The following is a 26,681-nucleotide window of genomic DNA, read 5'->3' on the forward strand; positions in this document are numbered from 1 at the left end:
AAGCTTCTCTCCTGGGTCTCCCACTGTGGGGTGGGGTGTGTGTGTGCTATCAATAGCCCCCCAGAAGCAGCATGGGCTGGGCAGCCTGGGCTAGTCAGGTAGGTTTAAATTAGCCATCAGGAAGAAATTCTTCACTGTGAGAGTGGTGAGGGACTGAAACAGGTTGCCTGGAGAAGCTGTGGGTGCTGCATCCCTGGAAGTGTTCAAGGCAGGTTGGATTGAGGCACTGAGGCTATGTTTAATGCTGCATTGCCTAAATCTCCTTCCATCCCCCCAGGAGCCAGCATTTCTCTGCAGCAAGGTCAGCATGGGGGTTCCTCTGCTGCACAGAGCAGAGACAGGGCTTCCTCCCCACAGTGCAGAGACAAGGAGGGCCAGTGATGAGTAGGAGCCCTGCTGCAGTTGGGTCAGTGAGGGCTCCTGTTGGAGTAAAGCTCTCATGGAAGGAGCAGGGCCAGAAAAAACACCATAGGAAGTCACACAAAGCAGCCACATTTTTCATTGTTTCTGTTCCCCATCTTGTAATCGAGATGTCTTTTCTTTTAAAATCATGTGCTTTTCAGCCCCTTTGCACCAATGAATCTAATCCAGGTATTGACTTTGGTGCAGTTACCCTTGATTTACACCATCAGAAGGGAGAGGAGAAGCCAGCATCGTGTCCAGCCATATTAATCCACTTACCCCACACAGGAGTCACCTCTTAACCTTGCCCCAGAGCACATGCCCCTAAGCCATAACTCACCTGTGCTCACAGCAAGCTGCCAGATGCTAATGGCTGTGTACAGGCCAGGTGGGATTTGTTGACATATGCACATCTCACTTACAACTGTGTTGTACATGCCCAGGAAGTGCACACTCATCAGGCTGTGCCTAGAGCTGGCCTCTGCAATGAGCCTTGCTGGCTGTGCATCACCCTCCCTGCAGCTGAGCCCCACGCCCTGCCTGCCTTGCCAAGGGCCCTCCCCTGTCTCATGCCTCACATGGGACATTGCCCAGGGCTCTTCCTCAGCTGTGAAGGGACCTTCTGGCTCCTGAGAGTGATTTGTGGAAGCAGTTGTGGGATGACTCCCAGGCCTCCTGGGAAATGCCCAGCTTCTGGTCTGCATTACGGCAAATCCTGAGATGTTACCTGTCACCACAGCACCTGGGTTCAAAGCACCTCTGGACCTGTGCCCCAACATTTTCCATGGGAACAGTAGAGCAATCTGAGCTAAAATGATGGCAAGACCTGGGTGACCTGTGCAGAAAACCCTGTGAAGTGGGACAGGGGCTAAATGATGGGAAGCCAACAGAGATCCTGTAAAGTGTCTCCACTCTGCATTCAGATTTCACCATTTGTCTCACACTCAGCTGATGGAGGCTTGGATGGGAGCATGTGAAAATTTCATTTCTAGGACACCTATACACTGTTGACATGCACCTATGAGATATTAGATTATTCTTCAGAGGAAACCATGTTTACTAAAAAACTTATGATGGTAACCTGGTGGTAGGCACAGAAATGGAAGAAGTTTCTCTCATGTGGGAAGCATTAAGTCTGATAAACATCCACTTTCCTTTTCAGTCAATCCTTTCCTTGCTATTTCTGTTCCAAACCTTGGGTTTTGACTATTTTGTGCTGTGAGACAGTTGAAGTCTCCACATAGAGCACGGCTGCATGTGGCTGCAGCAAAACTTTATGCAAGAACTTTGGTGGCCACACTGTATTATACTTACCACAGGGGAAGTGGTAAAGTCTGTAAATAAGGTCCCTAGGCTGCTGTTCTCCCCATGGCCGAGTCAAATTTGGAACCATATGGAGTTCCCTTCCACTATCCACAGGAGAACAGCTTCTCTTCTGGTGGCACTGGCTGGAAGTAGGGATCTCCATGGAGCAGAAGCACAGCAGGATGCTAGTGCCCCTGTCTGTAGGAAGGTGGGCTCTTCCTATCCACCAGCCCTCGAAAAGCTGGTATGACAAGCACAATAGCAATGCACAATAGGAGTGTGACTAAGTAGGCAAGACACTGGCCTGGGAACTGGATTTTTATAAGAGACTTTGCTATTGACTATGTGGGCAAGCCACTCTTCCCTGCTGTGCCTTTATTTGAGTATGTGTCAAAGGAGGGCAATAATTCTTGCCAACATGTGCAAAGCTCTTCTAAAACAGCTAGGAAAAAAGGAATAATATGATGGAAAACCACATATTATTACAATCAATATTTTCTGTTGCAAACACCAAATAAACAGCAGCTCAGAAGTTTCAAGTCCTGAGAGAGTAAGAAAAATGCTGTCTTTCCCCTTTGTAGTACCATGGCTTGTTTAATCTTGTCTTGTTGCATGCTATGAGGAACAGCACTCTTGGCTTCTCAGCACACTCAGAATAAATGGCTTTTATGGCTATCAATAGCTTCAGTGCTCCTCAGCATTTAATTACCTGCACAGGCCATTTATTGCCTCATATATTTCTCTACCATGATCATTATCCTTTAAACAATAAATAAAACATTAAGGTCACTCTTAAAGAGGGAGCAGAGACATCCAGCCACAACAAAGTGTAGTATAAAAAGTTTATATGGTCTTTGAGGCTTTTGGATTGATGGCAGAGCCTGCAGTACAGTTGAGAAAGGCTGGGATAGCCTTCCTTCCTTCCTTCCTTCCTTCCTTCCTTCCTTCCTTCCTTCCTTCCTTCCTTCCTTCCTTCCTTCCTTCCTTCCTTCCTTCCTTCCTTCCTTCCTTCCTTCCTTCCTTCCTTCCTTCCTTCCTTCCTTCCTTCCTTCCTTCCTTCCTTCCTTCCTTCCTTCCTTCCTTCCTTCCTTCCTTCCTTCCTTCCTTCCTTCCTTCCTTCCTTCCTTCCTTCCTTCCTTCCTTCCTTCCTTCCTTCCTTCCTTCCTTCCTTCCTTCCTTCCTTCCTTCCTTCCTTCCTCTGCATTCTCCCTCCCCACCTGACATACCTGCCCACAAGGCAAGGCATCCAACCAAGGACCCTGGTGCTGAGGTCCTGATGAACACTAAGTAGCAAATCCTGGCAGAAAGAAAAATAAGAGATGGATGGAAGAGAGAAAATTCAGCCGTGATGTTTTTTGCCTGGACTCTATAGAATTGGCAGAATTGGATAAATTGAACTTTCTGACCTTTAAGTTGTGAGATTATTGTTTGCTAACTCACAAATGAAGACTCTTTTCCTTTAAGTTTATGAAACTGTATCTCTTTTTGGATGCTAAGCAATGGAGCTGTAAGCAGACATCTCTTCAGCAGCCAGCCCCAGGGAAATCCTCCTTCCCACATTATGCTGGGCTGTTTTGCCTTCACTGACTTGAGGGGCTGCAAGGAAGTTCATCCCTTTTGAAAAGCTACCCCTGGGGGGGTAGGCACTCTGCTCTCAGCAGTGAGTGGGGAAAAGCCCAAAGGCCTTTTTGTCCTTCAGCCCAGGATGTGCTCAGTGCTGTGGCACAGACACCAACAGTGCTGGATATTGCCTGGGCTGCAGACATGGAGGTTGGAAAAGAGAGCCAAGCTATGAAATAGAATTTAAGGATGCTTTATTTCTCCATATCAAAGGGTATGCATAAGGAAAGTGGATGAAATGATGGGTATAAATGCATGAAGCATGATGGATGAGATCATATCCACTACAGAAAAGAATACCCCTGGGTATATGCATTTAATTCAAGCTTTACAAGCAGTCATGTGGAGGAAGCACGGAGACACTTTCAGAGCCCTAGTCAGGTAAATTATGTGATTGTTACTCTGTTTTAGCTCCAGGTTTAGATTTAACTTTGTTTAAAATGGTTAAGACCTTCTCCCTAGAGTTATATGATTCCTCTAGGAGATATCTGAAGCTAGAAATCCAGACTTTTATTTTAAATAGTATAAATTAAAGTTGAAACAGGAATTTTCATTCCTAAACTTTTAAAATATTGATCCAAATACCTGTGATCCAATATACCAGTATTTCAAGCAGTCAGATGAGCGGGCCACAAGCCAGAACTGGGGGTGGGAAACCTCTGCAAGCGCTGCAAGCGTAAATCAATATGACTCACCTGGTTTTCAAAGATACGAGTGTGAAAAAAGGTGAACCTCAAGATCCAGCACTTATTAAATGAAACAAGAAATGTTTTGGAAGAAAGGGGAACTTCTGCTTGTGAATCTGGATTCGAGGGCCCTTGCTTCTGGGACTGCCTGGTATGTGGTGTCTATGGCAAGGCCTGGGCTTGCACCTCCATGGCAGGAAGCTGAGAGTGGGGAATGGGAATTTGGTATTTAGGCTGCTTCAACATGACTGGTTTCAAAGAAGATTCAGATTTTTTTTGCACAGGACGTTACTGATTTTTGCTTGGATGTTCTTCAGTTTTTCCGCTCAGTTTTTCACATTCCTCATGTTGGTCTCTTTTTAGCCTTTTGTTGTCATCCCTCCCTTATCTGTCTTTATCTACCTTCTGTTTCTTTCTATCCTTTCCCAGTTCACTAAAAAACAAATGGAAACCCACACGCAGTGGCATTTCCATGGAAATCATCCACTGTTTTTTTTCTCGAAAAGTCTTGGCCACTTTTTAATCAACAGGGTTCCCCAGTTCCTCAGGATTTATTTGTTTGCAGTAATTATACGGAGTACATCAAAATGCCTTTAGGAAAGTAGTAACACGCAGCATCTGCCTGAAGAACATTAATCTGTTGGCAAAATGAGCGCAAAGCAGGGGATTAAAGCAACTGAGAGAGTACCAGAAGCAAATTGTTGGTGGTGACATGCAGTTTGGTGTTTGTGCTGGCCATGGACAGCAGCGAGCAAGGTCAGGGTGCAAGACAAGGAGTTGCACCACCAGCAGCTGGGCAAGAGAATTACATCCTCTGACTGAAAATAAGCTGCAAAAGGTGGCTTGGGGAAGGGAATCAGGTACTTTAAGGTGAGATTCTTCATGGGAAAGAAAAGGTGAAGGTACAGAAGTGACTTAAACAAAAAGGTGGCAGTGGCTTGATGGTCTTCATCAGAGAGGCTGGATTTCATGAAAATGCAGTGATGAGGCTGGGGATGAGTCCTAGGATGGGGTCCCAGGGGTAAGCCCAGCTCCCCAGCAACATGGCACAGACAGTGATGTGGAGGGAAACTGGCTCTGTTGGAGCATGGAAAGAGGAGGGGATAAAAATGCTCAGCAAAGGGGAATTGGCAAGTTCCTAGCTGCTGGGATTGAGGTCTGCCAGGTATGTCAGAAGCAGAAGCAAAGAAGACAGGGAAAGAAAGATTTTGTGAAGGGGAACTAAGACTTCGGGGCTCATATATGTTGTTCTTATATGGCAGAAGAAATATCAGAAAGTTCAGCAGAGCAGCAGCACTGGGCAGGGAGAAATAAAGAAAGGACTTTATAAAAGATCTTATACCTGCATACAATCATGTGCACAGGCTCATGTTTTATATGTACTATTCTACCCAATTTCTGGATGAGAATATTATATTTATTAATGAGCAAACACAGCTTATTTTGCAGTCACTGCATTTTGCTGTAGACATCTCACTTCTTGCATATCAGATTATTTGTTTTTCAAACAATAAAAAAATTACTGTTAAATATTTTAAGCCAGTACTAAGCAATATGATTAAGGGACATTCATCGTGGTGGTAGCAAAACAGAAATGCACTAAGTACTTCGTCTGCAGAGAATCCCAGTATATAATACCTTGAAATTTTCAAATAACACAGTCATTTTCATCTAGTCTGTTCTGTATACAGCTTTTTTGTGACTTCTATCAATGCTGATTTACAGGGATACAGAGTGCCTTATAAACTACCCTGACAGAAAAACCCCTCCAGCTACTGCTAGAAGCTGGAAAGGGAAAAGATCGATCGCAGCCTCTCCCACCTCCCTCTGCCATGGCAGAACCATTGCTGTGCTGAGACACAAAACTGTACAGCCCTGATAAATCTCCTTTTCATGATGTACACTTTGGTATAACATAAAGGCAAGGGAGGGGGGAAGAGAGAGGAGGAGCAGGTCTGAAATCAGGTGGAAGAGACCAAAGGAAGACTTTTACTACAGCCTAGATCCCTGTGTCATTGAAATCCCTTTGCCTGCACTCGTGCATGTGCCTAAACAATTTGCCTGTGCTGTAACATAGGACTGAAATCTCTCTATTGTAACAAAATGCATTTACTCAATCCTCCCCAAGCACTTTGAAAATGGAAAAATTTCCTCAATGGGTTATTTATTCACACGAGCACCTTTTATTATTAAATCTAATATATTTGTCAGCAGCTAGCATTTGAATTTACTCTACCTTTTTATTCAGTTTGGACAATAAAACCATGTTGATCTGTTCCCAGCTGGTTTCATTCCCTAGTTCTACTGCATTAAGCACAATGTGGCTGTTGTCTGGGCTGCAAACACTCAAGGGAAATTGTTTAAATAATGAAAAAAAATTGCTTATGCTGAAGACCTAATCAGGACAACACTGGATTTTGGAAAATTCTCTAAAAAATTTAGATTCTTGATGTTAACTGACTGGCAGCTTCTCCTTTGGGGACTCAGCATTTCAGTTACTGCAAAATATTTTTTAGCAGCTAGGACATAGCTAGATGATACATGGTGCAGTAAAGCCTCAGACTAAACCCTGGAGAATTCATTTCAGGTTTTATCTCCACAGTGTGACCATAGTTTCAGTGTTCATAATATCTGCATTCACAAGTGAATGAGACTTATTTACATTTTCCTGTTCTGACTGACTACCAACCCCCCTTTTTTTCCCCCTGTGGATGCAACTGTGTGTTCCTATACCCCATGCAAATGTTCTCCCATAGACTGAAAACCGCAGGCGTGACAGCCCTGGCCCGCTGCTGGCGGGTGCCCCGGGCTGCCTGCTCCCTCCCTGCCTCTCTGCAGCAGCCTCAGGGGTGCTGTGGCTCCCTGGGGATGTCTCTGTGCCACTCTGCCCTGGCAGGCAGCGAGCGGCTCGGCTCTGCTGCCACAAACCAGATGTCACTGCTGTAATGTTTCCCTTGTCCAGCCACGGGTTGGTGTGGAAAAGGCCTGGTCCTTGCCCAGCTGTGTCGGGGGAGATGCATGCACCAGAGAGTGGTGCTGACACGGTACAGAAACATCTGCTAAGGGGTGACATCATATTTTCATTGTGCTGCATGTCTGGATGGGCAACGGAGCTAAAAGGAATGGGCTGGTGCGGTAATCCCAGAGTAAATCACAGCAGCCAGAGCTGGAAAGTCTTAATCTATCACGGGAGACTCTTATCTTTAGATAGATGCATGCAGGCTCAAACTGCAGGGAAGATAAGGGCCGTGGTACATTCCTGACTGGACTGAAATGTGTGAGGCTGTTTGGAAGGAACAGAAAAAATTCTTTTTTAAAATCTTTTAAGAGTTGATGTTTAAAACAGAGGATAGCAGTTCAGAGCCAAGGCATATCTTTCACAATCTCAAATACTGTTTATACCTTTCTGCTCTCTCCCCGTCTGGCTTACACTAGATCGAACTGATGGTTAAACTCATCTGAAGGATTTCCTCCTGCATTTCAGCATTTGCTTTTTGTGTTTCCTCACTTCTACTTTTCCTTTTGTGAAGGCTGAGATGCAGGGTTTCTAAGCTGCTGCTTAAACCTGTGTCCTCCCCCCTTCTCCCACTCCTCCCTCCCCCCTGCCACCTCCCCAACAGGGCAAATGCCATCCTTGTGCAGGGAGCAGGAGCCGGGCTCAGGAACTATAAAATACAGGCAAAGATAAAACCATGCAAAGAAGGAGCCTCTCAATAGGATTTTGACACTGTGGCTGGCTCCTCTCAAAATGACTGGGAGATGAAAAAAGGCTGTCCCTGGCTATGAGAAAGGAGAGGTCTGAGGAAGCTATGATATCATGCTGCTTAAAATATGGAGTTCACATCTGGTCAGCCCATTATAGACAATATATGGTAGCACTTTAAAAGGTACAGGGAAGGGTCAGAGGGCAAAGCCCATCACTAAATGATGTGAGGAATAGGAGACGACACAAAAAAGGAATAGTGGGGGCAGAGAAAAGAAAGACAGAAATAAATCTGTATTGACTGTGAGGAAAAGAAGTTAATGGGAAATTTAATTAAAGAAAATACAAATGATGGAGCATTGCAGGTGGTAAAGTAAAAGGTTATGAAATGACATTAAAGTACTGTCCTGGAAGGAAGGGCAGCTGTCCTGGGAAGCTACTGGTGTGTAAAAGGGGACCTTCCTGGCTTGGGGATCAGTGTCCAGCAGGCTCAGAGCAGGGAGTGTGGGTTTCCAGCAGTGCCCCAGGCAGCCTTCACCCAGATGCAGCCACTTCATGGCCTCAACATATGGCCTGTTAGCTGGGAAAGGGACTCTGGTCGCATCTCACTGCCCTGACCTTGGGCTCTGCTGTCCAAGCAGCAATCCAGGGATGAACCCGGCAAAAGGCATGGGAGAACCAGGAAAGGGAAATCTGGATCAATGAAAGTGTGAGATGGGTGGAAGGGGACCAGCCTGGGGAGAAAATGGCTCTGAAAATCATATGTATGGCAGGAGGGAAAGTAGAAAAGAGAGATAGGGAAATAACTGGCAAAATGGGAAAGGGTGATGTAGGTGCAGGAAAGCAGTGTTAGAATAAAGTCAAAATAGTGGTAATTTGGCAGAAGAGAAGTAGGAGGTGGTGACAGGGAAGAACAGAGGGAGAAGCATGGGGGGGTATAAGGGAATGGAGGCTGAGAGAGGAAAAGGGAGAGAAAGATGTAACATGAGCAGTGATGTGGGAGCAGCAGCAGGTGAGGAAAGTGGTGCAAGACATGTTTGGCCCGGGAGCAGAGAAGGCAGAATAGAGTGTCTCTGGAGTGTACAAAGAGATTTTGCCTGTGGGAGAGATTCTAACAAACTAAGTTTGGGCTTTTTTTAAGATGTAGAAGAAAAAGTAAGAGATTAGATCTGCTCAGGAAAAGGTCAGCTAGAGATCATCTTTCTTGGGTATATACTATTCTTCATTTCCTGCTTGACTTGAAACTGAATTTCATTTGCTTTCCTCATGTAGAAAGAGAGTCAATTCTTTTGTCTTTCTGGAGTGTCTCTATTCCCAGATGCTACCAATGGCCCAGTGTTTGTGCTCTGCAGTCACACATGCTGCATGCATCCATGTGGCACTCCACAGTGGCAAATGAGTACTGCTGGGGCAAAGAACTCAACATTTTACAGAAGTGAGAGACAAAACAAGAGTTTTCCTTCATCCTAATGGAGAACTGAGGTCCAGAGATGACAGATAACCTGACCAAGGTCACTCCAGAGGTTTGCAGCAGAGGTGGGATGTTAGCTGCACATTCTCAGGCTCTTTTAACTCTCAGCTCACACATCTTCAGGAATTTGGCTAGGAATCTTACAGACTGCTACTTTCAAGAAGCTCAGCAAAAGAAATGCACATTTATTTAATTGGGAAGGCAACTGTTGCTTTTTTCTCTCCTTTGATGCATTTTAAGGTGTGCCGGACGTAACAGCCTTGGGCTTTTCAATCCAGCTGCCTGTGGACCATTCCTGGAAAGGAAAACTGCCAAAATGGCTTAAGCATCTCAGGGTGCTGAGCAGTTGTAACAGAGACTGCTGTGCTCAGAGCAAAAGCTCAAAGCAGCTTTCTCATAAATCCTGCTTTAAAGCATTATGTACTAGTTTCTCACTAATATGTGGGAGTGACTACCTACAAAATAAAATATGAAAGTGAGTCAGAATACAGAAGGACTAAGCTACAGATTTAAGAACTATTACATTTTCAACCCCAATAGAAATTTATATTTTCTACTATTGTCTCAAAAAAGTGGTTTTTTCCCTAATTGGCCAAAGTGGGATTAGAAGCTGTGATGGCTGTACACTTTACAAGGCTTTCTGGGAGCTTACAAAATGCAGAATTTTTTTTATGCACATCATCAGTGGAACCTCAAGTCATGCAGCTTCTCTGTGGTACAAACTAACAGAGAGCTGGAAAAATAGGAATACAAAAGCTTCCACAGGGTTTTTTGGTTTTGGGCAGTGGGCCACTTGAAATGATCCCTGCTCCCCTTGGTCCCATGAAGACATTAATACAACTTTTCAAATTCCCAGAGCACCTTCCACTGTGGGATGTTTCATAGAGTAATGAATGGAGGCTCTGGCTTGTTCCATGGCAATAGGCATCATCATTCCCACTCTGGAGCCCAAAGCAGAGATGTGGAATAAATTGATCTAGATCAAGAAAAGTTAGGAAGAGATCTGACAGAGATTGGCTTCTCGTTTTAGTCTTGTACACAATTCATGGGTGTTCTCCCTTCCACAGGGAGGTGATATCTGTGCATGTCTTATTTCACACAGGCTGTTGAGACAGTCTGACATCCATCAAAAAATCCCTGGTGTCTGCTCAAAAATTTTGGAGTAATTTACATCCATGGCAATAAAAGCTATATGCTGTTTATTTAGCAGGGCTCTTTTAATGTGCTGTTTGTTGTTTTGATAGTCTATGTCTTCTTCATATTGTAATCATATTAAAAGAGCATTCTTTTCCTGGAATAAAGAGGTAATGATTCACAAGAGGCATAATTATTCCATGCAGTGCAGGCAGGATGCAGCAGAAAGAGCCATCTTCTTTATGCATAAGAGGCTTTTATTGCAAGTGTTCTACACAGTAATTAAATTCCTTTGAATGAGGAGGCTTGATTGGATTTTCCTTGGTTTATTGGGAGGAGTTTGAAAAGCAAGGTATTTAGCTCAATTGTTATATAATTTTGGCATCTGTTGGAGGTTAGGGGGAAAGGTTCAGAGTGTCTGATTCCCATTTCTCTTATGTATTATGTTATCTGAACTCCCTTGAATTCAGTTGGATTACACCCTATCTGTATTTATATGGGAATCAAGCTCAGAAATTCCTGGCAGAAAGCAGCAGGACACCTGAATGCATGCTGTAAGAATCCAAATCATCCAAGGGAAAAAAGCCTTGCTAGAGGAAAGTTACTTGCAGTCGCAAAGGCAAATGCCCAAAAGCGAGGAAATTTCACATTTGCAGTTTTCCTTCAAATTTGATGTTTGCCTTATGGTGAGTCCAGCCTTAGCCCTGAATGGGACAAAACTTTAAAAGAAGAAATAAAATAGAACAATGTAACAAAAACCTGTGCTGTGGCCTGACACACAAGCCAAGATAATATCATGGCACAACTCCTGAGTATTTGAATTGTTGAGATAAATCATGTTCATTTACCATCAACTACTATACACAGCAGCCAAGTAATGTTGGTTTGTTTTTCTTAAGGAAAAGAGTGAAAATGTAAATTAAAAGGAATACTCTGTTATATAGACCCTCAACATCTATTAGCAATGGAGTTTGTGTCTTACGGCATAAATTACAGCACAAATTCTTCTTGTTACTCAATAAGGCTGAAGAACACGCCAGGAGGAGAGTGTTGCTCAGGCCAGGGAGCTGATGTGTGACACCGTGGGGGAAATTTCACCCTGCTCAGATGTCTCTGGAGGGAGAGTGCTCATGATGAGGAAAGTGGCCTTTTCAACTGCTCAGAAAAATATCATGGGGCAATGGAAGGCACTTCTCTAATCTAGGGGCTCCCTGCTTGCCAGGTGTTAACACCCAGTGGGAATCTCTGAAGTGCAGGTTGCCAGCAGGGCTCTGTGAAGGCTGGGATCTCATAGAGGTTTCCAAAGGCTCTGCTTGTATCCCAGCAGTGATACTGGGGCTGGGGGACAGGAGGGCTGGTTTGTAGGGAGAATGGTAGTGGAAAAAAGGAGGAGGAAGACCTGTGGCCATGTTTTGTGAAGACAAAAAAAAGGCAAATAGGAAAAACATAGATATGAGTAAACTGGAGGAGGAAGTCAGTGACACAGATATGGAAGTGTCAGTGACAAACCTGAGCCTAAATGTGAGGGGAAATGGCAAAAAATACCTGTGTGCTGCAAAACCTGGAGCTAGACCTGCCTCATTCCTGTGTGTTAGACAAGCATAAGGGAGTGTAAGGCATAAGTCTCCAAAATAGGTCTTGAAGTGCAGAATTTGGTTAATTGCCAGAAATCTGAAAAGATGGTATTTTGCTCCTACATAGTGTGAAAATTGCAATGAAGAGGACAGGAACCATCACAGCAATGGTTTGCAGTTGTCTATGATGTTGGCACGTTTGAACCTGAGTCAGATCCAAGTGACTCACACATAACACAGAACTGTCCATGAAAAACCTTGGGTGTGCTCATCAGTCATCAAGCTTGTATCCTTGTGGGATACTGGGCCTGATGGATGTCTGCAGCTGAGGATACTTTTGATTAATTTTGGTAATTGCAGCCAGAATGCTTTGCTTTATTACCTTCACTCCTTCCTACTGGCTGCCAGGCATTTTGAACAAACTGCCTGTCCTGTTGTCTTCCCTTGTCTCCTTCCTTTCAATCCTCTGGTCTTGGTGTATTTGAGGAGCACCATGAGTCCAATTGGACCTGGGCTAAGTGGCCCAGGATTTTACAGAAAATAATATTGTGAGCAGACACAGATGACTCATATCAAGCCATGGTTTCGCTCTTTTGACTCTACTGACTTTGAATGGTTGTGTTCCCTTTCACTGTTTCATTCTCAGCAAGGACCTCTCCTGGGGACAGTTGTCTGTACAGAAAGCTGATAATGGAGTTGCACTTTGTGACAAAAAAAAAGAGAATTTTGGCTAAAAAATTTTTTTTCAAGGGTTGAATTAAAAAGGTTTCTGTTTTGCTGATGTTTGTTTTGTGCCTGGTCTTCCTGAGCAGAGACAGTCATACCTGAGGACTGCCTGGCCGATGCTCCAAGCAGGAAGCAGTTCAGCGCGGATCCTGCCGACGCTGCGCTGGGCTCCGCGGGCTCCGTGTACACCGTGCGCCAGAGTCCTGCAGATGGACACCCTGCCGGAGGCTCCTCTTCCTCCTGCAGCCATCGTCCTGCCCACATGGCTTCAGGGGGCTCCTCAGCTACTGGGCTGCGGCGCCAGACCTCCAGCCCGACCAGGAATGGGGCCTATCTTGAAGGAAACCACCAAAGAAGTGGTAATGTACCTCCTTCCATTTATCAATGTGTGCTGCTGTGCTGCTGCTGTGCTGCAGTCTTAACCCATTCTCAAATTCCCAAGAAAATTGGTAAGGTGGTTCTGTGATGGAATCCATCCAGACCACTCCTGCTTCCATTTAGAAGGGGAAATAATAACCTGTGTAAACACAAAATCAGTCTGTTCCCCATTAAGTAAAAAGGTGGAAGTTTTCTAATGCTGCTGTTATGTAAATATATGCATTACATATAATTGTGTGGCAATCACACCTGTTATTATCAGCATTAAAGACATTAATATATAAGGCATTCCTCCCAAAAATTTATACTGCCTACAGGCAGGTTCCTGTTATTTGTGTGACACCAGCTGTGTACAAGAGGTGATGCAGAGCAAACCCAAATATTAGTGCCTACCTCAAAGCATTTACCCAGAGGTTTTGCTTCCTAGCTCTGTGCCCATTCTGCCCCTTTAATTACATACCAAGCCAGATTTTGCTTGAAAAAGACTCCTCAACAAAACATATGTTTTTAAAAATCATTCAGCTTATTGCTTAAGCCTCTTTTATTCTTCAGGAAGCAAAGTCACAAGAAGTTTATATGCAAATTCTAAAAATACTATGGAAACCACTGCATTTGATGATTCTTCTTCTCTTTCTTTGTATTTTTGTTCACTTACCATTTTCTGGGGCAGTTGCTCTACTCTACTACAGTTCCTGGTGGCCACATTTTTTTTTTCATCTTGAAATTACCCAAGTTCATCAGATGGGTTAGCTATTTCACTGAACTTCAGTTAACTTTGTTTGCATTTTCCAAATTCTCAGTCAACAGGTCTTTATCAGTAGTGATGCCAACAGTGTCTTCACCTCTTACTAATTATTCAAACTTCATGTATGCATTTTTCATTCTGATGACAGATCTGACAAAGGAGTTGAATGTCTCAGCCATTTTAAAGTCATTAATTTTTTTTTCCTTCCTCATTTATTAATGGAATCTACTGCCACTCCAGTACTATTTTTTTAAAATCTTGATATATTTGCAGAAGATTACTGGTTCCCCTAGCCCCTTTGTCTACCATTATCACATTACACTGTCTTTTTGCCCTTGCATTTCCCTTGGAAGCTTCCATTGATTCTGCATATTCTTGCTTGGAAGCCATTCCAGAGCCCCTTTCTAGTATCCTTTGCTTAATCTTTACTTAATTCTTTCACATTCCTCACCTCCCCAACTTCTGTATTATTTCTTGTTCCTGAACTTTCACTATTTAATATTTTAGAACATTACTCTTCCGAAATATGTATTACAAGTATTTCCCCCTGTGTTTATTTGTTTATCTAGGTTTGCCTTCTTAGATATTCAATACCCGCCCAAAACTATCACTGACTTTGCTATTATTTTTACACACTTGCTTCCCTGGTTTAGCTCTGTGTTAGTCTATTATAGAGACCACTGATAAGTGTTTGGTTCTCGTAATTATCTCATTCTTTACTTACAGAGTCAACTTTAATCAAAGCAAAGCAAAGCAAAGTACAGAAATACTCTACAAACAGTTTGTAAAAGTTTGTTACTAGGAACTGGTGGGAACTGGTGGCCTTAGTTACAAAGAAAAGGAAATGAAAAGCCATTTTCTTTCAGATCTTGTTCAGTGCCTCTCAGAGTGGCACAATCAGGTGTTGGGAGAACAAGAGGCTCACTTTGCAGAGGATTCATTTGCCCCTCTCCCACCACTTCCTTAGAGCCTCCTAACAGAACTGGGACCCTTTCACCAAGCTTTATAGTTGGCAGCTGTGAGGAGCCAAGATTTAACAATGTTGATACTTATTTGCCTTAAAAATCTTGATCATTCTTCTTGGGATCAGTCATCATCTCTTTGTAGCACAAATGAAGAGCCAGGGCAGTTCAGAGCAAAGGTTGGTCTAGCCACACATCTTGTCTGCAGCAGGAAAGAGCAGCGTGCCCCAAGGAAAGGGACGAATGCAGAGATGGTGGCGCATCTCTCTCTGCCCTCAGGAATTTGTGGTGCAAAGATGGATCACCTCAATCAGAGGTGGTAGATTCATACATAGTAACCCTCCACAGATTTTTTTTCTCTGGATCACTTGGTGACTTACTGAATACTTTGTGAATTTTCAGAATACACAGAATTTCTGTGCCTAAGAATGTATTGTGTGGAGAAAACCCTTGGTATCAGGGGACAGAAACTATGTTTAAGGGACTGAAGCTTAAAATCAGAGCTTCTTAAGCTTGTTCAGCTGCATTGCTTTCCCTTTTTGTTTTAGACTTTGAATGTCACTGTTTCCCAGTCTCGGCCAATGTTTTGTGAAACCTCCACATAGTGCCGAACAGGAAGCTAAAATTCAGGAGACACCTCCATCTCTCTTTTAGTGACTTCCCACAAAATCTGCAGTCTTTACGAAATAGAAGGCTGAAATAGGGCTCATGTTTCTTTCCAGAACTAGATCAACAACAAAAAAGTCATCGTGTGGTCATGCTATAGGCTTTACAGGTTCCTGTATTTCTCTGGCTTGAAACCACTAAAAGCACTTTGAGGAGCAAAGAGGGAGAGATTGGTTTTGAACCAGGCATCCATGACATGAGTGCCTCTGAAGCAGTCACAAGTGACTTGAAACTGCTATATATACTAGCTGGGGTTAACAGAACTCATCCCAAAGCAGCTTAGTAATTTTTATGTGACAATCATTTGACACTTGCATAGCCTAGTTCCTCTGAGGTCTCTGGGTCATTTGGCCAGCTCAACACTAAAGGCTTCCTAAAACAGAAATGCATGCAGTGGCCATCATTAAAATGGTTTTGGATTCATCTTTGTTGTTGAGGATTTCCTAATTTTTAGGCATTTATTAGTCCTGATATCACCCATTGTAGATTAGGGTCTACCATGGGTGACAGAGTAGAGGTAGGGTGTAGGGTTTGCCGACATGCAAACCCATACAGGGTTTGCTGCCAAGGTCCCTAACAATCTGTGGATGTGTTTTTCTTCTTTCTAGGCACAATTTATATGTTGCTGAATCATAAGTAAGGAAAGATGAGTAAGTGGAGCATGTCAGTCTCTGTTCTTATCCTCTTCAGTTTGTATACTTATGAGGCAGAGACGGCTCACTAAAAAGAGGAAGAATTTATCTCTGAAACCTCAAACCAATCCTGTTTATTTATGGATAGTTTTGAAAAATAGCTTACCTTATTTATCATGGTGGGCAAATATCATGGAAAAAGCCATAATCATAAAACATATCTCAGTGCATAGCAGAACATGTCTTTCAAGTGGAATGGATGAGATTAAACCTCAAAGCTCTCATTAATGCGATCGGAAGCTTGATGCCTAATTCTCCTTGATTATGCTAAAAAATTCTGAAAAAAAAGATGTAAAAAAAAATCTCATTTCAGAAAGCCAGTTGGGGCTGCAAACAGATAAACATGCACTTCCCTGTCATCATTTGCCAAATTGAAGCTTTTAAATTGGGGAAGGAATGGTCAAGGACATCATAAACCTTTCAAAGCTTGCTTACATAACAGACAAAGCCTTTATCCCAAGTATGAAGAATTGTGTATTCAACCACAAAATAATAACCTTAACCTCGCCCTGTAGCTTGTTATTTTTATGGAGATTTTATTATCCAGTATTAGCAGTTAATTATTTTCACCTGAGGGTCTTTGTTAAAGGGGCAGTCCTGCTTATTAGTACACATATTTTCTGAAAACATCTGGGGGCATGGGAGTTGAAATTTCTCTTTTTCCAGAATAATGCTGCAAGCAGCTCACTGGGGGCAGATCCAGCACTGCCCCAAGGCAAAGCAGCTGCTGATGACATTATGACCCTCAGCACTGTATTCAGCAAACACAGCCTGCCTGCTAATTTTTTAGGACATTTCAGTCTGAAAGTTTCAGTGCTTCCAGCGGGCTGCCTTTTTGTTTCACCTACAAAAGCAAGGCAAAGCAAGAAAAGCCCAGATAAATATTTGATATCCACGTCTTGTGCAGGTGGATGCTGGCTGGTCCTGGGGATGCTGCATCCCCGCGCGGTGCTGCCCGCGGGATCGGCTGCCACCCCGTGGGACAGGGACTCTGCTGGGACAACTTGCAAGGCGAGGACACCAGGCAGGTGGTGCCCGACGGGTCCTGCCAGCGCCGGTCAGTGCAAGCAGGTGTGCTGAGCCTGGTCTTTGCAGAGCTCTCTGCTGATCGTGGCTTGTCAACACCCTGCCCTGCCCCAAACAGCCTGTAGTTGTGTTCTCCCAGTCCCCTGCTTGTCTGATGCATCTCTTCTTCTCCTGCTCGGTGTGCCCTAGATTTTTAGAAAAGTATCTTAAAGCCTTCTTCCTTTCCTTGTTTGTAGTGGAGGGTGGTTTGTTTTTTAAAATAATTCCCATTTCCCTGCACCTTTGAGGGTCTGCTACTTCTGCTTAGTTTCAGTAGATCTGCTACTCCTTATTATCTGCTCCAGTGCAATCAGAGAGAACCTTTTAAAATTTCATTCCCACCCCCTTCCCCTGAGGCAAAGAAATCATTTAGGCCTGCAGCAATATTAAAGTTCATCTGTCACTCCCTTTCCACTCTTATCTATCAATGACTGTATTCCCTCTGGGCTCTGTTTGTTTGCCAAGAACATATTTAGGGAGTCTGTTATTTGTCTTTCCTTCTTTTGCAGGTTTAACTCCATTTTAGCATTTTATTTCCTTGTCATGCCTCTGCAGCCATTTGGCTGTTGGCTCTGTCTCCATTCTCCTTCTCAGGAGGGTCCAGAGGTTAGAGATGAGTCGTAGAGAAAAGTATGGGGTGAAAACTCAGACTGAGACAGGCCACCTCCTTCTCCCAGCTTCACTCAACTTTTGCCACTGACCTGGTAGTTCCAGCTGTTTCTGTGTGAGCAATGGTCTTGACTGGGATGCCTGGAGACATTCCCCTGCAGAGGAACCTCTTCACTGTCCTTCCCCAGTATCGTTTGAGGCAGGAGGGGAAAGTGCTTCCCTCTGATTACCTAAATTTCCATATCTCATTCCATTAATTTGACAAATTTTTGCCACCTGTCAAAAACAGGAAATTGGATTTGACCTAGATTATGATCTCTAAAAATAATTATTGGTCGCAAGCACTCCCATCTCTTTGTAATCTGAGTATTCATTATCATCTTGATTAATTCTGATGACAGGATGATAGGATACCCAGGAGACATGAGACTTCCTCATTTATCTAATTCTTAGGTTAAGTGTGAATACCTTCAGATATGAAAAGAATGTATAGCACTTGCCCTGCCGCCATCAAACACTTTTGTGCTTCATATAATCTTTCACCAAAGTGATGCTATTGAAAGAAACCCCATGCCTTTGTGTAGACATGAAATGATCTATTTGCTTTTGTAAATTGAGAAATTACACTCAGATGGGTAATCTACAAAATTAAAAAGCCAAATAAATTAATCAGCAAAATAAATTATAAAATATATGGAAAACCAGATTGTTTCCAGACTCATCAGCTAAAACCTGACATTTTGCTGCAAACTGGGGGTTTCTCAGTTTTATTAATAACATTTAAAGGTAGCTTCTTTCACACAAGTAAATTAACACACCTTAATTCATGAAAAAGCAGCAAAGAATCCAAAACTTGATACTAGGTAGGTACATAAAGTATTTTAAGAATTAGTATTGACACATAATGGTTGTTTGTATATTATGATATTTTGCTATCTCTCTGGCATGGATTTGAAAGGGTTATCTTCACCTGCTAGGGTCTGGAAGAGTTCTAGCCATACAGTCTCTTTAGAAAGGTCATTTATATATTTGTCTTTCAGAAATCACATTTATGCTATTGATTGCTAGATTGCAAAAGAGTGAATAGATTCCCCCTGTCATTTCAACCTTTTCTTCTCATCCCCCTTCCTTTTATTACAGATACTTCCAATACCTGTGAAGGCTCCCAGCTGCACTTGGGGCTCTCTGCTCCCCTTTGCCCTTTCCTGGGCAGGTTGCAGGCAGGAGTCAGTGTGCTGCAGGCTGCCCTTTCTGCTCCTGGTGTAAATCCAAGGCTAAGTCCTCTGGGCTTTCCTTACATTTATACAAATTAAAGGGAAAAAATACTCTCCTCAATAGTGACACATTTACCCTGACCACGTTGTGGCAGTAGCAGAGAAACTTCTGCAGTCTTTTTTTCACAGCCAAACCTTTCTCTCCTCCCCCTATTTTCTGACTAATTTGCAAAAGCCTGGTCTTTTTCCTGACCTTAGGTTTGAGGTGATGGAGTGCCCAATGCCTCCACACATCAGCTCTCATCCAAACCATGGACTGACCATGAAGGGGAGAAATACCCCTGTGCCTCCAAGACAAGTCCCAGTTCTCCCACTTGTCCCTGACAGAGTTCTTCATTGCTACTGATGATCCAGGGGTTGGCCAAGACTACCCTGTTTGTTGCTTTGCACTCTCTGTCTTCATTGTTTCATGCCAAAGGCTCCAGATGGTGTCTGTACCGTTGTGTATTGCATTTATTCTGTGAGCAGAGCCCAGGGTCACCTGAGTCCATACAAACACCGGTCCTTGCTGTCTAATTAAAAGGACCTGCGGCTGTTCCTTGTCCTTTGTATCCAGAACAGTGACTTAGCAAATGAGAGTGCAATTATCATGATATTTACATCTCATCTCATTATGAAAACCATCAACCAGATTTGCACATTCATAGCACTGCTGCTTTCTGGAGTTCATTCTGAGTAACTGCAAATACACCTCGTTACATTATACTGTAAGATGAGCATGGTGGCAAGGGAAGAAGGACAAATATGCACATAAACCCATTATTGGGTGTATATGGGCAGAGTCTCAGCTAATATAAATCACCAGAGCTCTATTGAAGTCAATAGAATGACAATCTACACAAGTCCCAAACCCACATTTACTCACATGCTTTAGGATTGTGTTTGGAGTCATGCATGGAGATTATCACACGTCTCATCTGTCTTTGTAAACTCAGTGTTTCTCTGGAGAGCTCATCTCTTCTCTCCTCAGCAGTTGGGATTGCCTCTTGGCTACCTGGGGCATTTCCAGGCTCTAGTTTAGGTGTCTGTGATCTCCCTCTACACACACTCTTCTGTGTGATTTCTGGTATTCTGCAGCGTGTACTTGCTTTCCATTTGCACTTCTCTCATTAAAAACTGGGCTTTGACAGAAAGAGATGAGCAGATGTGAGCAAGTAACATTTAATGCATCTGTGTGCTGCTGCCTGCTAATGCAAAGTTTGCTTGGTGTGGATATAAACAAATGGAAACAGCTTTCCTATAGCCTAACATAATATAGTTCTTGTTGTAAGAAGCAGGATAAGAGGGGGTACAAATTATATTCAGGTGGAGATTGAGATTTATAATTCTGCAGAGACTAAGAATAAAAACATAAATGCGCTTTCATTCCAATGTGCCTTTATTCACTTGATTTAAAGCTACAGCAAGCTGAAGTCGCCTTAAATCATCGAGGGGTTATACCATTAAAAAGTCACATGTGCAATGTTCATCTTCACATGTTTTAGTAACTTCCCAAATTGGCATTCACTGGGGACCATCAGCTCTGTGAGAGTCTAAGATTAGGAAGATACAGACTGAAACCTTCAGCTAAGCTCTAAAAGAAGTATGAATATCTGAATGCAAATTAAAAACCCTGTTTGCTAAATCCTGATTTTATCCTCTAGCCTTCACATTCAATGGCAAACTTCTTTGTTTAGTGCTGAAGAACTTTTCTCTCCAGGTGTGAGTGTAGTGTCTTCTTGGGCCAAGATCCCTGCTGCTGCAGATCAGACAGCAGGGGCAGCTTGGTTTAAGAGCCTGGCAGCTGGCACATTTTTCCTTCTCCAGCAGGGACCAAAGGCTTTCATTTTTTTAACACACTTCACCAGCTGGGATCAAGTCTTCCAATAAGCAATCAGATTGGAAACTCCTGCAAGTCCCCTTTTTCCCCTATGCCACCATCTCAGGCCAACACTTGCACTCAGAGAGCCAATGTCCAGGGCTGCAGTGAGGCTGCCAAAGCCCTGCACACTCACAATCCCGAACTGAGGAAAGTTGTGGATGCCATTGTAACGCACTGTTGTGGGCTTTTTGTACCGTAGCCTCAAGTCCTTCACCTGAACGACAAGATGCAGCTCGGCCATCAAGCAAGAATCCTTTGACCTGGACAGTGGAGGACGTGGTGTGGTTTGTGAAGGATGCAGACCCTCAAGCTTTAGGCCCTCATGTGGAGCTCTTCAGAAAACACGTATGTAGAAGGCTACCCTTACCACCTCTAGGTAATTTAAGTCATAAGAGACAGCCAGCACATGTCACACACAGCCCCTCAGCTGCCTTGGGCTTCCTCAACCAGGTTGAATGCAGGGCCTGGCCAGGAGTTCAGCACCTCTGGAGGGTTTGGGCTGAAGAAATTTCACTTATCCCTTGACATGGTCGTTAAACACCAGGATCGGCTAGATCAGTGTAGGGCCCTTCCAATTGAAACAGTTCTATTCTATTCTATTCTATTCTATTCTATTCTATTCTATTCTATTCTATTCTATTCCATTCCATTCCATTCCATTCCATTCCATTCCACTCTATTTTGTGCTATATTATGCTACTCTATTCATTTATACTTCAATGGGAAAACCATAACAGTGTCTTTAGAAAATGCTCACTGTTTATTCCCAGCTACTCCAGCATAAATTGTTTCTATGCCAAGCCTTAGAGAAAGCACTGAGGATCTGGTGCTCATTTTTCATTGTCAGATTGGCACAAAAAAGCCTCGTTTCAATGACAATTTTTTTCTCGGGATATATATGATTCTTCTCTGAAGAGCATTTTTTATGTGTCTCTAGATATTTAGCAGGAGAAACCCAAAACAGCCAATATTTTAATCTTTTCCCCCTCAGTATTATGTAACTACATAACCAAATTTAACATACCTTCTGACTCTCTAGAGGATATGATAGTTGCTTTTGTGAGGATAACCTCCAGTGACGGAAATTTTATTATCCTTATTAGTAAAGGCGAAACTTGTCTGATCTGGAGTTTCTTGTTCTGCTGCTGTATATGGACTTGACACCGATGTATCTATTAGCACTTTTTGCCTTCTCCATCTCTCCTTAATCAATTCAGTTTGGCTATGAAAAATGGATTTTACTCTAGAAGTGACTTGTTTGTGTTTGGCTGGGGGTCATAAGTTTTCATGTAAGTGCCTGGACCTAGGTCTGAATGAGAATTGCTCCCCAGCCCTTAGTGCTGACCAGCACACCCAGTGCTGCAGAGACAACAAGAGGGCTTGATCCTTCCTTGACCCTGTGCCAGCAGAGACAAGTGGGGCTGTGGAGCTGCAAATGAGAGCTGAGGGATGAGAGCTGAGGGAGGCAAATGCACTTCCAGCTACACTCTGCCTCCAGGGCTTCCAGATACAGGAGAGGAGGTGGCTGAGGGGCAGCTGAAAATGAGGATGACCAGAGGTCCTGGTGTCTGCTCACCCTAGGAAGGTATTGGGGCCATCTGCCGTTCTGTAGGCAGGTCTGTGGGATGAGAACAGCAGCAGGCACAGCGGTGTAGGGCCAGATCTGCGGGTACAGGTTAGGTGCTGGCCTGCTTTTCCTGCCTTCTGCCTTATAAGCTGAAAATGAAAGCATGGCCTATATTGCTCATGTGGGCAACCAGGCAGATAAACAAGCCTCTTTCAGATTTGAAGGACCTTGCTATAAAATGAGTTTCTGACAATATCAGAAGGGGCTGTGCATCAAGAGAAAATCTTCATGCAAGAGAGTGAGAATTTACATGGTCTGAGGCATACAGGTATATCCCAAAGGGAAAACCCCCAACTTTTAAAGTTTTTATTGTAAATATGGAGAATGCAAAAGCACTAATTTTGTCGAGTTCCCATTTGTAGCAAAGTGTGTTTTTATGTAGCAGCAGGGCCTGGGAATGCTCCAGGCAGCCATGGGCCAGCTGCACTGGAGAATGCCACGGTACTGCAGCTGCTCTGCGACCAAAGAGATCAAGCTAAATTGCCACTAAAGACTGTCCCTGTCATCCTTTGTTGCACACCCAGCACCCATGGGCTCTACTTATCATTGGTTTCCTTGTAAAATATGCCATAGGTGTGAGAACCTGCATATGATTGCCACACAACTCAATTCAATTACACCTTTGAGTTATATATATCCCTGCAATTTTTCAGCCTTCAAACCTCATCTGGATTAGCACAAAGACCCCAGGGGTGAGACACAAGTGATTAGTCCATTAACCTCAGCCATATCTTCCTGTACGTTCAATCTTTCCATGGAGCAGGTGCATAATTTACTTAGAAGCACTCACTGTCATTGACAAGGCCCAGCTATTGCCCGAAATAGTTGCTTTGGCAATCAGCTCATCTGAGCTGGGAGAGAGAGGCTGCTGGGACCAGCAGGAAGAAAACAGCTGGAGGATGTATCCTGAACATGGGCAGTGTGCTTCCCTACTGCTCTACCAGGCCATTTGGGTGTCAACCTCAGTCCTGAGAGCCAGCTCTTCCAGCCTGCAGCCCACATCCTTCACTGCCCCAAAAGATGCTGCAGGATGTCCTGGCTCTGTCTGCTCTTCCCACCAGGAGCAGAAGCTTTGCTTCTTGCCAAGACACCTGAGGAGCTCTGTCACAGGTAGCTCCTGAGAGTGTCCACTAAAGACTGAGAAATTTCCTGCACCTCCCATCGGCTGTTCCCTGCTCTGTCAGCAGGGCTGTGTGCCAGGGACAGCCGAGCTCATCACTGATGGAGCTCTTGGGCTCATGGAAAGGAGCCCCTGCCCTGGCCAGGGACCTTGTAGCAGCACCGTGTGAGATCCCATGGAGACTCCATCAGCAGCAAAGACTTGGCAGAAAGATAGGGGGGAAAGGAAATGGAGGAGGGGAAAGGTGGCCCTGATGGCACTGAATGTTACCAGTTCCAGACCTGGTTCAAAATCTGCTGGGGCTAATGTACATGTGGGAACCACGTTATCAAAGTCTTCTTTCTTAAAATTATTTTTAAAAGGGCTGACACAGTAATACTGTAAAGAAGTCAAGCCAAGAACCTGCACAGGGAAATGGCTAATATGGGCTATTTAATTGGATATGAATGCTCCCTCTGGTATACTATTGTCATGGAGTTTAATCTTGACCCCTACAGAGTAATAATAATGGAAATAATAAAATGCTGAACTCAACATTTAGAAGCAGCTGCCTCCACACCTGACCCTTGACAGTGTTTTTACCCTATGGCACCACAGTTAAAGGAGTTCTTATTTTATTTCTTATGCAAATAGTAATTATATGTAACACTTATTCTCACTTTACATTAGCTTCCTTAAAATAATGGCAAGGAGAGCGGGGAGGTGGAGAGAGTTTCTATTATGGATAGAGTGGGGGTTGCAAAATGAGGAGCATTAATTGATTGAGTTAATCAGAAAGTGACCTTAACTGCTCATCAGATAAATCACCTAGTGAATGGAATAATAATGATCAGGGCAAATTAGGATCCATAGCATTGCTTAATAAGCAGGCAATGGATCACAGTGGAAAGATCTGGCCATCAAAACCATAGAACACAGTGTAGACAGCGTTGGTGTGTGTGTATCTGTGTATGTGTTTGCACACACACATAGCACTTGCTTTCTGACACTTCAAGTGTGTAAATGTGCTGGAAGCTGTGGGAATAGGCAGTATTTTTTGGCAGATCCACTGATAGACTCAGGATAAAACAGACAGGCTTTGGGTCCAAGGAAGAACAGTACAGCTGAAAGCATGGGTCTACAGCCCATAGTAAAGGAGAGTCTGTTTCACTGTGGGTTCAGGCTTCTTTTGCAGTAGTACTTCATAATTTCAAAAGGTTTTCAAGCCAACAGTTCTGAGATAAACAGCTGAGCTTGGTGGCAATTTACTCCATTTACATGAGGGTTAAATTAAAATCTAGCAAATTTAATAATAAATGCAATTAAATAAGCAAGTTATTACTCTCTTGAATCCAAGAAAAAAACATATATATATATATATATATGCGCACATGCACGTATACCATATACTTGCAACACTGGGTATAAGTGTACTGGGGACATGTGAAACCCACAAATAGCTGGGGACAAAACTGAAACTGAGATCCAGAGGTGTTCTCTTAGCAGTTTAATATGATTTCATCCTTCGCTGTCTCCATCATTCATACCTTTCTCTCAAGGCTGACTGGCTTTTCTCAGAATTGCACTTAGAACAGTACTTATTTTAAAAAATTCTACTTTTAATTGCAAAATAAATTGAAAACCTAAACTAATCTTATAGTTCCTTGAAGAATAAAATGTAATATTTAATTAAACCTTCCTTCATGGCTTTCTCCTATCACATCTCAGATTTCAATTTTTTTAATGAAATTTCAAAATGCATGACATTTCAGGTAGCTCTATCCTAAATGACACGCTGTTTTTAATTCACCTTGTTTAATGTGTCAGGACACAGCACTTAAATGGGGGTTAACACATTTTGATTCTCTTCCTCTCTTTGAAACCAGGAAATTGATGGCAATGCTTTGTTACTGCTGAAAAGTGACATGATCATGAAATACCTGGGGCTGAAATTGGGACCAGCACTGAAACTCTGTTACCACATTGATAAGCTCAAGCAAGCCAAGTTCTAATAATTTCTTGAACAACAGAATCTGAGCTAAATCTAGATGGAAGACTAAAGGTAACGTTGCCTTACAGAAATGCATTCATTTGCAGATTGCTTTTCCTTCTTTTTTATCAAAGACTTTGTCTTTTTTGACATTTGTGCATTGTCACCTTTTTTTAATCTAATGGGATCTTTTTGGGCTGCTTTGTGTTAATAATTTGCCAAAAAGTATATAATTACAATAATTATTTTGTATCATTAATATTATTATGATTATAGTAAGTCCTATTTTTGTAACCAGAAGTGGGAAATCAAAACCAAACACAGCTGCAGCATATGCATAGGACTGCTAGAAGACAAACCACGAGTCCCTCGCTTGCTGTCTCTGAGGAGTAATCGCTGACCTGCATTGCCTGGGCACCAGCTCCACTCTCCATGCTCTACCCTAAACAGGGCTGGAAAAGTGCAGCCTTTGGTCACCTTTTGTCTGATGGAAACTGCCCCGTGTCTTGCACTATCCGCAAAACTTGAATTATTCACTTAAAAAGAAACAAGAACAAAGAAAAGGGGGGGGAGAAAAAAGAAGAAGAAATAATTATAGAAAGAGGGAGGGGAAGGCTTTTCCCCCGGCTGAAGAACTTTATCCCGCTAGAGGGAGCAGCCCTAGCAGGCTTGAGCTCTGATGCTGCGGAGCTTTGCGTCCGATGGGCTTTGGCCGTCATGACTCCTATCGAGCCCGTCCGTAAACACCGCCCAGGAATCGCGGGCTCCCAGCGGGATGCTCCCGCCGCCGTTTGCAGATAATCCATTCAAGAGGAGCCCGAACGCAGGGAGTGTTTGCGGCAGGATGTTTCCTGTCCCGCCGAGGGGGGGTGGGAGGCAGGGAGGATGGATGGATGGATGGATGGATGGATGGATGGATGGATGGATGGATGGATGGATGGATGGATGGATGGAGGATGGATGGATGGATGGATGGATGGATGGATGGATGGATGGATGGATGGATGGATGGATGGATGGATGGATGGATGGATGGATGGCTCCCACGGTGTCTGGTGCGCACATCTGTCAGCTCCGCTCCCCGAGCCGCCT

The 26,681-nt window shown here is 43.5% G+C and overlaps 1 protein-coding gene across 1 annotated transcript in view; it reads left to right on the forward strand.

The window, feature by feature from the left end:
* Nucleotides 1-25,648, forward strand: part of SCML4 (Scm polycomb group protein like 4) — a 42,254-nt gene extending 16,606 nt beyond the window's left edge. Inside the window, exons 5-7 of the mRNA XM_058021262.1 lie at nucleotides 12,708-12,980; nucleotides 21,073-21,218; nucleotides 25,486-25,648. Of these exons, the coding sequence (XP_057877245.1) occupies nucleotides 12,708-12,980; nucleotides 21,073-21,218; nucleotides 25,486-25,611 (545 nt within the window). The 3' untranslated portion in view covers nucleotides 25,612-25,648. The remainder of the gene's footprint in view (nucleotides 1-12,707; nucleotides 12,981-21,072; nucleotides 21,219-25,485) is intronic.
* Nucleotides 25,649-26,681: the final 1,033 nt, after the last annotated feature.

This window comes from Melospiza georgiana, chromosome 3 (genome assembly GCF_028018845.1).
Source record: "Melospiza georgiana isolate bMelGeo1 chromosome 3, bMelGeo1.pri, whole genome shotgun sequence".
Lineage (NCBI taxonomy): Eukaryota > Metazoa > Chordata > Aves > Passeriformes > Passerellidae > Melospiza > Melospiza georgiana.